This window comes from Agrilus planipennis, unplaced genomic scaffold (assembly GCF_000699045.2).
Source record: "Agrilus planipennis isolate EAB-ADULT unplaced genomic scaffold, Apla_2.0 scaffold101, whole genome shotgun sequence".
NCBI lineage: Eukaryota > Metazoa > Arthropoda > Insecta > Coleoptera > Buprestidae > Agrilus > Agrilus planipennis.
Window position 1 is genome coordinate 961,909 of NW_020438899.1, and position 13,272 is coordinate 975,180.

Below are 13,272 nucleotides of genomic sequence, written 5' to 3' on the forward strand. Positions count from 1 at the left end.
CTTCCTCAGCATCTTGTCTGCCTTCTTCCTCACATCTTCGTCGATCTTCTTATCTTGCACGACGTAGGCCAAAACGTCCTTGAAGTGTTCCGGTGCCTCCATGAAAATCTGTTCCTAGACCTCTCCGTTCAAATAAGCCGTCTTGACATCTAGTTGTCGGATCTTCAGATTTTCTTGCACGGCGATCGCAACCGCGATCCTGATCGTGCTCAGTCTTGCGACTGGGGCAAACGTGTCGTGGAACTCGATACCTGGTCTTTGCGTAAAGCCGCGCGCGACTACGCGCGCTTTTCGCTTGCTGATGGTACCGTCGGCGTTATGCTTATTGCGCAGGACAAACCTACTGCCTATGACATGTTGTTGTTCTGGATCAAAGCAATAGCCTCCTCTGCCATCGCTTCCAGCCATTCCGCCGAGTTCTCACCAGAAACTGCCTGATTGACCGGAATCTCTGCAACGTTCGCTGCTTCCCCTGGTTGAGCACAGTACAGTTTACGCGGTCGCCCGCGCTGTCCCGTTCTAACCAACCTCGGTCGTCCTGGTCCTTTCGTAGGTGGCACTACTTGTCGTTCCGCAGGTGGAATTACTAGTTCTTCAGGTCGTATCTTCAGAGCCGGATCGTCAATTTCATCAGGCGAAAAACCTCGGAACCCCTCAGGAATTTCCAATTCGTCGATGTCATGTTGATCTTGTACGACTACCTGCTCGGCTCGATCTTTCTCTGTCGGGATAAGTTCAAACTCTAACTCGTGAACTTGGTTGTATTCGCGAAACATCTGGAACGCTTCGTCCTTCGACTTCATGAATCGCACTTCCGTCCACCTCGAATAGTCGTCCGTGAACGTAATTACGTATCGGGAGCCGGAGTGCGATGCAACGCGCGTAGGGCCGCAGACGTCCGTGTGAATGACCTCGAGCTTTGAAGTCACACGATGCGACTCTTTCGGGAAAGGCTTTCGCGTCATTTTGCACTTGGTGCAAATGTCACAGACAAGGTCATCCAAATTTCCCTTCAGCTCCAATCCACGGATAGCTCCACTCCTCGCAGCTGCGATGAGGTCGCGAAAGTTTACGTGACCCATCCGACGATGCCAAAGTTGCGCCAACTTCTCGTCTCGGTCCACTCCAGATACTGCGTTGTGACATCCTTCGATGGAGGTGGCCTGCACGAGGTACAGGTTCTCCTTGCGATTTGCAATCATGTGCGTCACACCGTCTCGATCAAAAACCTTCGCTTTCTCTTTGTCGAAAACGACCGAAAAATCGTGATCGGTGATCTTCGACACCGACAAAAGATTGGTCCGGGTCTCGGGAACGTGCAGTACCTCATTAAGGGTAACTTTGCGCTGCTGGCCATCCACGCTAGTCGCAATTCTCGCCGTTCCTTTCGCCCTTATCTCCGCCGTCGCACTGCTCGCCAATTTCAGCCGTCCCGTCTCGCTTTTGTCCAACTCGGTGAATCTCGTCGTGTCGCCACACAGGTGAGAAGTTCATTCGCTGTCGAGGCACCAGACGTCCTCGACGCCGCTAGTTGCGATTTGGCACGTGTCACTCTCCTCGAATATCGCAAGCATCGATACGTCTTCTAACTTGTTTTTCTTGCCCTTGCCCTTGCAGTTAGCCGCCTTGTGTCCCTTAATTCCGCACTTTGAACACGTGTAGGGAAAAAAGGCGTCCTTGTCGCTCTTCTCGTTCGAGTTCCGAGCTGGCTTCGGTCGATGCTTTTTACAGGGACCCATCCTATTCGCGAACATGGCACCTTGATCAACAATTGATGAGGCGTTGTTTCTGGCGTCGCTTTCCTCGATTATTTTGGTGCGCAGGCTCTCAACGGTTGGCAATTCGTCTCGACTCTCGATTGCGATTCGAAAACTTTCGAAACTTGGAGGCAAACTGTACAGCAGTTGGATGGTGAGTTGATCCGGGTCCAGTCTGACGTCCATTTCGGATAGCTTGTCGACGTTTCCGAAAAAGTTGCCAAGATGATCGCGTACATCACTACCTTCTGTCATCTTCTGCATCATCAAAATTTTGAGCAACGCGGCCTCGCCAGCCGGCCCCTTCGACTGATTTGTGCTTTGCAGCTTGAACCACATCTCGCGAGACGTTTTACAGTGCTGTACTGTCATCAACTGGTTGTCACTGAGGGATAGAGTGATGTCGGACAGAGCTTTCTCGTCGTTCGTCAACCACTCTTGTACATCGACGTCGTTAACATTTTTATTTTTCGTCGGATCTGGTTCCGTTGACATATCCCCACATACCAATTCTTGACTTAAACGGCGCGGATCCTCAGTTTCCACATATCGTAATTATCTCGGCCTAGAGCCTCAATATGCACAGTACCGTTGGCACTCATGTCCTTCCTTTTATTTACTATCGATCGGGTACACAATGTCCAAGAACGCGTCCTTTGTTCCTTCTTGCTTCACCTCGAAGCTTCTCGAAAAAACAAGATGACTGCCGCGCCGACACGCCGTTCTCTTGATCACGTTGAGGTTATTTTCTTCGGTTTATTTAGACCCGCGTGTTTATTTGCCTGGGCCCATAACCTGTTGGAGGTTGGCTGACAAATGGAAACGAAACACTCGTCTAAATTTTAAACAACCGATTTATATTGAACTCGAAAATACAAAGTGAAAAATTAATTGTGTACAAAGGTTGATTAGTAACTAACTATGACAACGGAAACAATAAAAAAACGAGAGCCCATGTGTATAGGATGTTGGGCGAAACCGGCGGACCACGTGATTTCCAACATAATTAACCAACTTTAATGTAGTAACTTAAAGGATTTCAAACTACCTTAACTAAGAAAAGAGAAATTATAAATTTTATTTATTTATAAGACAGGAGGAATAGTGCTATGTGTCGGTCCCAGTCAGTTTGGTGTTCGTTAACGACGCTTCTTATATTGATTAGTGTTAAATCGTTCAGCCATTCCATCAGACTGTGGATGTAAGGGCGTAGTCCTTGTTTTAGTAATGCCCATTAATTCAGCGATATTCTTGAACAAAGCCGATTCGAAATTACTGCCTTGGTCGGAATGCAATTCTAATGGTACTCTATATGGGCTAATCCAGTCATTGACAAGCTTCTCAGCAATGACTACCAGGATGTATCGGTTAACAGAGTCCGTCACATAAAAATGGTTCTGCTAAGTCGAATGCGATTCTCTCAAATAGCGCTCCCGCTTTGTATTGCTGCATTCGTCCATAACTCCTTATCATCGGTCCCTTACTGGCGGCGCATATCGGGGATTTCCTGCACCAGTCTTCCACGTTCCTTTCTACTTTGTGCTCAATAAAATCGCTCGCGTACCTTTCCTAGATTCTTTGTAACGCCGATTGACTGCTTCTAAGACTTCTGAAATTCGTTTTTTTGTACTACTTGGATCTTGTTTCTAATTCCATCCAGACTTTCCCACATTCTTTTTAAAACGACGTGATCTACGTCAAGGGAAGTATATTTTACCCAATAACTTTTCGTGGTTTGACTTAGGTGGCTTACATCTGCCCACAATGGTCTTGAGGTTCCGGCCTCTTTCCAACTCGTTATTGGGCCAATATATTCGTCCTTCCTCTGATCTTCGATTAATGCCTTATCCTCCCAGGATCCTCAGGCTGAACGGTGGTTACATTACAATAGTTCAATGCTCTTCCTTCTTTTCCGCAGATGAACAATGCTTGCAGTTTTCCACGCAAGGTCTCCAGGATAGTGGATTTGCGTTGCCGTGTTGTTTGCCTAGACGAAGATTGATAACAAACTTGGAGTCATAACCATCGTGCAATCTGTCCTTACGGATTCTTGAATTGTAGCAGCCACTTTAGGGAGGCGTGGTCCCTTCTTAAGAGGAACTTCCATACAGGTGCTTGTAGAAATGTTCGAGGGTTTTAACCACAGTCAGTAGCTCTCGACGACTGATACAATAATTTCGTTCTGGTTTAGTTCCGAGAATGTTTTACTAAAGTATCCGAAGACCTTTTCGTATCACACTACTAAGTTCCACATGACTAGCGTCGACATCCAGGATGAAGGGTTCGCTGAACTGTGGGTACGTCCAGATTGGTGCTCCAGAGATTGTAATCTTCAGATGTTTTTAATGCTTCACTTGGCATTCAGCAATAGAATGAAATTCCATCTTCTGTAGGTCTGTACTGTGATTGGGCTATATTGATACACCCTCGTATGAATCTTCGGTAGTAGTTCGTGACGATCCTTCGGCATGGAATAACTTCGTATGGCATCCGTTTTGTCGGGGTAGGTCATAATTCCTTCTGGAGTTATGACACGATCTAGGTATTTCACTTGTCGCCTAAACACTGCATTTCTTTGTACTTAGCTTCAACCTTGAGGCTGACAACTTCTTGAAGACTTCAGTCATAAATTGGAGGTGGTCATTGAAATCTCTTCCTAGTATGATGATGTCGTCTTGGTAAACCAAACAGATTTTACAGCTCAATCCTTGTAATACAGTGTCAATGAGTCTTTCGAATGTAGCTAGTACATTACACAATACAAAAGGCATCGCATTGACCTGCCATAGACCATTTTCCGTTGTAAAATACACCCAAATCTGTGCCTTTGCAGATCTTTTGTTCAAAGTCTTTCAAATTGGCTATTCTAACAGGTATCGATGATGTTCCACTTCTTACGAGCGTACACCCCACCAATAATGCTTTCTGTGCCAAGTCTTAATTATCTGATTCAAATACCCCCACCAATCCACCGATGTCGTCAGCTATTTTGATTTTTACAACACTCGGAGTTTAGTAGTACTTAATTTTCCTCTACGATTCACTGTTATTGAAGAAGGTCTAATTCCAACGATGACATCATCTACTATGTCACCTACCAATACTCAACTGGATAAGATCGCATTTCCAATTTTTCCGCAATTCCAGCTTTTCAGACGACCACTGAAGTTCTTGCAGTCTCGAGCAAAATGACCAGTTCTTCTACATTCCCAACACTTTGGGTACCATTCCCTGCTAAGCGACACGACACCTTCTTTTGTAATTAGATTTCAGCTTGTCGTACACGTATATGACCTTTGGAAGCTTGCTTCGCTGCTTTAAACTCTAGGGTGTGTGACAGTGCTTCACTTGGAGTCGTGTGGCGTGCTAATTAAGGGGCCGAAGGGTAGGCTAGTCTTACGAGGCGCTCCACATCGGACTCAAATTGCTGAAGAGTCTCGTTACTTCTTTGGTTACAGCTTTTCAGTTGCGTCTGATGTACCTGCTGCAGGCGGTTAACAAGATGGTGGAAGTCATATTCTTTTCCTTTCCACTTCATTTCTAATATCATTTATCTTGTCCTCTATTCTGATATTTATTGCAGCATGTATTACTTCCATTTTCTGTTTCATTTCTTCTTAAGCTACTTGAAACTCTTTTTTCATTTCTTCCTGAGCTGCTTTTAATTCGTGCTCCATTTCTACTTGTACCATTTTCATTCCTTCATGTCCCAAGTTCATTTCTTCTTGACTTTTTCCATTTTGTTTGTCATTTTTACATATCCTGCTTTAATTTCTGCCATCATTGCCATATAGCTTTTATTTGTTCTTCCATATTTGCCTCGGTACCTCTGGTTATAATAGACCTAAAATTTCTCAATTTCTCAATTTCTTCTAGAAACATCGATGGAATACTTTGATAACATCGGATTTGTTCTCCTTTCTTTAAACGCTTTCCAACGATATATATGGTTTGTTGGGGTAAGTCACGATCGGTAGAAACCTCGATGGATTTCTTCAATGACGACAGCTTCTTTCTTCTTATTCGAAAGCTCTCCAACGGTGTATAACTTGTTAGGATTTCCCGTGGCAAATGGAAACTCCCTGAAAGTTCAATGAATTTCTTTATAACGTCAGATTCTTTCCTCTCTATTCCAGAACTTTCCAACGATATATCATTTGCTAGGATTTCTCGTAACCGATCGAAACTTTCAGAAAATTGGCCGATGAACGCTCTGGAATATTCGATGGAATTCTTCAAAATCCTCCTCCTTCCTCTTTAACCCCACACCTGACACCAAATGTCACTCCTTCTTGCACTATTATTAATGTTATTTACCTACTCACTGTCTAAATAACAGTTCTATTATTAATCAGTTAACAATTATAAACACTTTATCACTTCTTCGCGCTTTCTTCTCTTTCTATCGCCTCGAACTCTCTGACTCGTATTACTCAACTCAATCACGCGACAACTATTTATAGAGATTAGGCGTTCCAGAATGTTCCAGTATATTCCTTCTAAAAACCTAGTCCTCTTTAGAAATGTGTATGTTGGGTTGCCTACGTACATGTATATGCCAATGTCTTATCATTTGACATGCCCATTTTTCCAAATAGCGGTCTATTACGAATTAAATTATGCATTTTGACTAATTCTACTGAGTAGAAAAGTTATTTTTTTTATAAGTTCGAAATTGCAATTCACACATAATGATTTAGACTCCGACCAAAAATTTAATTTTCCTGACTTCATTAAATTTAAAGTGGCTTTTGTACTTAATGTGTATGTGTATGTACTGAAAGACGAGTGTGCTTGAAATGAAAACAAACCTAGGAAGTCATCTGCAGTGAAAGTATCACTGTCCCATACTTGAAGATGTAGTTTACAAGGAACCTTATAATCAACTTCTTCACGAAAAACTGTGCCTGCTTGATAATGGTAAACAAGCACATTTTCTGCAGACAAATAGTTTACGTTGAAAATAAATCTCCAGTTAAAATTTCCTTCCCCATTAAAAGATCGGTAATGTACATCAGTGCTTTGAGTTTCTTTTGGGTTACCCAACCACCTAATAATTGTACTATGTACATTGATTTAAATTATAAAAATATAAACTTTAGCTACCCTTTGACATAAATATCCGACTTTTTCTCTCCAGAAAAAAAATCATCCTCACGAAGGGCAACATCCATTGTATTCCATATAATTACCCTTAATTCGTAGTGTATTGGTTTTCTTGGGGTCACATCAACCTTTGGAGGCACAGGGAGCTCAGAATAAGGAAATATGTCCACCCACATTTGTAATTTTCCCTGAAAGAGAACAAGTTTAGAAACTATATGTTTGTAATAAAACAAAGGAATATGTAGTTTCAGTTTTTCATTACATTTTACTACAATCTGTACTGTTCGTGTTTTGGTGAAATGTTCCATATTCAAGCAGCAGGCCAGTGATTTTATCAAAACAGTTAGTAATAGTAAATAAATGTACGTATTTTGAGTTAATTAATAAATAATTAAAGCAATACACAAAAAAGCAGTAATAGCGGGTTTTGCCTTCAAATTTTAATCAAATCCTTTCGTTGCAGATAACAAATGTCAATAGAACAATTAATGATTCTGGCATCCTGGATATCGAACATATACAATCCGATTCTTTAATTAAATGTTATAAAAGTCCGACAGTTCCAGATCATATTAAGTGATTTTTTATTTGTTAAATAGTGAAAATTTTAATATTTGTTTCTTAAAAGCGTATATTAACTGTGATTTAGTTACGCGTTATATACCTTACTTGTTCTAATCCAGGCACAAAAGGGTGATATAAAGATCTCGTTTCTATATGTTCTGGTACTAAGTGGCAACCTATTATTGGAATGCATTTCCATTTTCTCAATATTATAAGAGCAAGATTTTCATTTCGAATATTTACGTTTGGATAATCTGAAATAGTTTAAAGTTGTAGAAACATGTTATAATAATAATGTAAGTATGAATCAACCTACATTTATCAATATAGAATTCTTTAGAAGCAAATCTTACATAGTTTTCAAAGTATTCTGGTGGTTCAAGGTTATACATTTGGCACAGTCCTGACAAAATTTGAGTAGGAGATTCCTGATCTCTCCATTTATGTGGTCCATGTCTAATAATTTAAAAGTTTTTACAGTTTGTTACTGTGTTAGTAGCTCTTCGTGTCATGTTTCATATTATCCACCTTATCTTTTATTAATAAGAAAAGAAAAATCCCATGTAAACAATACTGATCATATCAAAGGTTAGTCAGGTGAATTAAAAGCTTGTTTCATTATATTGTTAGGTAAATAACTACAGGCTGTTTAGTGAACGTCGCCTGTAGTAGTGAGGAGCAAATTTGGTCTTGGTCTTGCAGTCTTGGGTTTGGTCCAAATTCCAAGACCAAGACCAAGACTGTCTTTATAGTAGCAAGACTAAAAGCAAAACTGAACAAAGAAAATCAAGTCTAAAACCAAGACCTACTATTATGAAGGTTATATTCTTTTGGTTCGACACAGGAAGAAGTGGAGGTGCGTGTCCAACTTCGGGTTAAGGACCTTATGGCGATGATGATGAACGTTACATCTTCATACACCAAGAGAATGCGATACTGCGAATTTAAATTTTGAATTGCTATTGTAAATCTAAACAGACATACAGAATAGTAGGTTTTTGGGCAGAAATGATTAGAAATGAATTTCAAAGTCTTACCTGTACTGTTTTAATTTAAAAACAAAACTATTTTATCATATCACCAAAAATAGTACCAGATAAAAATTGTGAGTTTTACTTATTTAATTAAGCAAAGGCTTAAAATTAAGAAAAGAAAGATTATATTGTAAGAATGTAAACGATTATAGCTGATTGTAAGTTATCTAGAAGTATTTTGTCAATTCATCACCTGATGATAGAAGTGCTTTAGTATGTATAAAGCTCCTTAAACTATTCAGTTATTTTTGTTATGGATGTTTCACCACAAAAATTTTAGTTTTTTTATGCTCTATAGATAAATGTGAAATTTACCTTATATACTCGTCAGATAAACCACATCGGCCTCGATGTCTTGTGTAGACACGATTCTCCAAATCAATCGTAGTTTCGCCTATAAGTCTACCTCTTTCCGCAAAATTATGGTCCCAAATAGATACTTTTAATAGATAATCTTTTGGGAATTCACCATGTAGTTCAAAACTCCTAAACAAATACTTTTTAAATGAAACATGAAAATATGCAATTCAGAATACAAATAGAATTTAGTGTTTTAACTCCATAATGCCAACGTTAACGTAACGATAATGAAACAATTTAATGGAAAAAAAGATAAGTGAAACAGATGCCTAAAAAAAAGAAAGAAACTTCAATATACCCAATTATACATACTGAGAAGACAGGCATCTCAACTTCCTTAAAATAAGATTATGTCCATATGGGACATTGTTAACACAAGATCTAATTGCTGTTAATTCGGGTAAATTGGGTCTCTCTTTTCTTTCGTATATTTTTTCCTATTATCTACTTTGGGAAACAGTAGAAGAGGCCTGCCTAAATTGTGATTGATGTAGACCATCGACTTCCCATACTTGTTTTACAATTAGTCCTTACTATCACATTGTTTCAGTGTAGGAAGTACAGTTAGTTAGGTATATAAGTTGGACTTATTCTGTCCAGTTACTGTTTAATGTGTTTAGAAATTCAAATGTGCGAAAATATTGGCGTTTTGAACATGAAATTAAACCTTAAAGGATAGAGTTCAGTAATTAGGTTATCTAGGAGCAGAAGGTGTTTTGGTGCGCGAAAATGTCATAACGGGTCAGGTTAGGCTAGGTGACGTTGGCTTAGATTATGTTATTAGTCGCGATAGACCAGAGACCGCCATCTGGGGAAATAGTGGTAGACGGAGTGGGCAGGCGATTCAGGTTCCCCTTTAAATTTGGTACTCCTAAAGGATGAACTTGAAACTATGAATTGTTTTGATACAATGGTGGGGAATTGTCCCAAGACAAGTAAAAAGACCCCAAGAACGCCCATCTGCTGTTGTGCAGGCGATACCCATTCTTGCACCCTTGAGGATTTATGGAACGCCAAAGAAAATACGATTAACGTCGACCGGTAGTGGACTAAAGAACTTTAACACTAATATAAATGTGCATCATTCCTTCCGGATACCAAAAAGTAAAGTAAGTGTCTGTTAGTTTACAGTATGGATTGCTTCGTACAGAGTATGTTGATAACGCGCTCGCAAACTTAAAATAATAATATAATATATTGAATGTATTATTTAAATGTACTACGTGGTGCAAGTCTGGAAATGTGGGTATAAAAAAACTGAATATTTCAATAAAACTACTTTAACCTACTTTTTCAGCAATTCACTATTGTCAAATAATATAGTAAAATCTTATATACAATTACCTTCCAAATACAGGATCTGATCTTTTTGGAATGTAGTTTTTGATATCATTTATTTTTTGTTTTCCCATTGTCAGAACAACATAAGCGTCTAACGTGTATATATGCTCTTTGGGTCTCAAATTTACACCTTTTATAATATACACCCTTACTAGAAATTTAACATTTTGGTTGGAACTATAATGTTGAAATACTCCATTTTCAATCAAATTTCCTTCCCTTGTTACGTACTGGTCTTTGTCAGATAGTGGCCATGGATACACTTTTACAGCTGCTTTTAACAGACCAGTCATTCGTATTGAGTCTACTAATTCATCACCGGTCCTTTTGCTTTTTAACATAGGAAATGAAGTTAATGTGTCTTGAAATTTTTCAAAATTTAACTGAGCTTCTAGTTCTTTGGTATAAACCTAATTAAAATAAATTGATCAACAACTAAGTTTCATTTTGCAATACACATATATGTTAATAGTCAAAGCATTTCGGCCAATCCTATAAGGAATTATATCGAGTAGTCAAAGATAAAACCCATAAACCTAAACTGTATATATGCATGCAGTATTTAATAATTGTTAGTGAAATAATTATTTTATTTAACGAGCACTTTGAAAATACGAGTAAAAAACATTTAAGAAAACTTAAAACATAAAATTTAAATACAATAATGGAATACTTTGACTGCTATGTTACAATCGTAAGCAGAATTGATATTGGTCAAATACCGAATTATTTTTGTTCAACGTTTACATATTCATTTAAATTACTCCTAGGGTTCACCGAAACAATATCGGTTAAATGTAAATGGAAATTTGTTTAGGGTTTAACAAAAACTGTTTGTTGATCCTAAAAATTGATTAGTGGCTTGTCTAATTCCGCAATTCGGACTTTGGTTATAACATATGCGCATACTCACCTTTATTCGACTTAGTGCTTCCGACACACCAATTTCATTCTCCGAATTATTTTCGCATTCTTCCTATAATATAACATGAAAATAGAGATCGATATTTCTTTTGATGTATAAATAACCTCAGTGGAAGATTCTTCTACTGAAGCGAAATATCTAGACCACCAATCGTTCTCATGTTCAAAAACATCCCTTGCTTTCTTTACTGGCTGTTTTGTTTTGCCCATTAACCTTTTTAAATCGCTCTGCTTAAAGTTGACATTTTCCGAACTAAATAAAATTCTGAAAAGCACCTTGTACCAAGGTTCCTTATCGCCATGGCTGCGAGTTTTAGCTTCATTAGGGCTAAATTTAGATACAGGATCTAAATCGAAATATAAATATCGAAGAAACTTTTTCAAGAGAATGGATAACTAACAGATTTAGAAAATACTATAAATGGCATAGTACACGCCATCTGTAGCACGATGCTACATTTTAGGATTACGTATGCTCCAACAAGGTTCACTTGTGTGGATATCTACTTGCTGAAAACGAATACCGGCGTAACCAACCTCAACGTGATAGGCACGTTAGCTTAATCGAATAAAATAATTCGAAGTGGTCTGTGTTCTGCCGGAGCTGCCTGCGATGCGCTGATGATCGAAATCGCGATCCGCAACTGGCAGTTTCGACAGAATACAGACCACTTCGAATTATTTTAACTAACAGATTGTCAAATAGTTTAACATGCTTAAAAGGATCTTATTTAACCTGCATTACAATTGTTTGATTATGGAATAATTTGAAGAGGTGACGCAAAATAGTAATTATAACGTCTTCGTTGCGTGATCTCCTAGTTTTTAAAAGTTCTGTAAGGTGAATAACTCCACTCGAATAAATTAGCGATATGTCGTCAGCGAAATTTTTCAGAAACCTGATGACTTTATGGTCTTGTCTCAATGAAAATGTGAGTTATTTGCGACTGACAGTCTTTCAAATTTCTAATAAATACTATGTGTACCTTGTTCATTATACATTTTGCTTTCACCAATCCAGGAGTTGCTATTGCTTTAGCAAATCAATACACATTTGCAGTTGCATTCGATAGTTATGTAATCTAACAATTTTATGATCTTTGCTTACCTTTAACTGACTTTCTTTTTAAAGCCTTGTTTCTTTCGCTTACATGCATTGGCATATAAAGGAAAGGATAGATATAGTTCATATGGATTCCACAGTAAGCCAACCTTCCAAAACTTCTTACATCGAACATTTTAATGACAAGTGGTGAAATTAACTCCGGGTTGTCAGATATTTCCTGATTTAAATATGGTACTTTTAGTTTTTTAATTACAAGTTAGGTTTTGCTGGAAACTAACTTACAACTTCTCCTTTCACGAAGGGGTCAGAAAAATTTAAAGTGTGTCTGATATTAGAAAGCGTTTGGGATTCTAACTTTAATTGACCAAATCCAACAATTATTTTAGGTTTTATAATAACCATAGTTTTAAGTTTCCGAACGCCCCAAAAACATATTTCCACTCTTTGTGTTGTGGTTTTAAACAATATATTAGGTGGTATTGGTTCCACAATTCTATTATTACGACCAAATCTACGTGCTTTCAGGACGTTTTCTTCAAAAGTTAACTACAATTCATAAAAAATGATCTCATAATCATGCATCGATTTAAAGAATATTGTAGCGTGATTGTGTGCGATCGGGCATACGTGTGTGTGAGCGGCTTATCGATTCGCCGACTAGCCGCGGGCGCTTTTCTTAATGTGTGCCGTATCTGTAAACGTGTGTGTCGTACCTGCGTTCCGGGAAAGCAATTAAACAGTTCAAAGAAAACGAAACTTTTCCGAACGGCTCAAGAAGGTTCCAGAAAGGACACAAAAGAGTATATAAAGGAAGAGACGATCGCCGAGAGAGTAGTAGAAATAAATTGACTGTTGCAGAAGTGAATCTAGAAATAAATTGACAGCGCAGTGAATAGTGATGTATCAACAGTACTGTAAATAAATAGAGTAATTCATCACCTAAGTTAGTAATCATTTAATAGTGTTTTTAAGTTCTTTAATAATAATTAGTGTAAATAAATAGTTTTTATCGTTGTGAATCATAAAAGTTAATTTGTAAAACCCACGAACATTACACTATTAATTTACACTAATTATTAAAGAACTTAAAAACACTATTAAATTATTACTAAACTTAGGT

The 13,272-nt window shown here is 38.3% G+C and overlaps 1 protein-coding gene across 1 annotated transcript in view; it reads right to left on the reverse strand.

Moving 5' to 3' along the window:
- Positions 1-13,272, reverse strand: part of LOC108735596 (otoferlin) — a 73,034-nt gene that overhangs the window by 20,660 nt on the left and 39,102 nt on the right. The window contains exons 4-13 of the mRNA XM_025973262.1: positions 12,435-12,698; positions 12,195-12,369; positions 11,192-11,433; positions 11,076-11,138; positions 10,166-10,572; positions 8,777-8,947; positions 7,744-7,883; positions 7,533-7,681; positions 6,864-7,051; positions 6,569-6,807 (exon numbers count right to left, since the gene is read on the reverse strand). Of these exons, the coding sequence (XP_025829047.1) occupies positions 6,569-6,807; positions 6,864-7,051; positions 7,533-7,681; positions 7,744-7,883; positions 8,777-8,947; positions 10,166-10,572; positions 11,076-11,138; positions 11,192-11,433; positions 12,195-12,369; positions 12,435-12,698 (2,038 nt within the window). The remainder of the gene's footprint in view (positions 1-6,568; positions 6,808-6,863; positions 7,052-7,532; positions 7,682-7,743; positions 7,884-8,776; positions 8,948-10,165; positions 10,573-11,075; positions 11,139-11,191; positions 11,434-12,194; positions 12,370-12,434; positions 12,699-13,272) is intronic.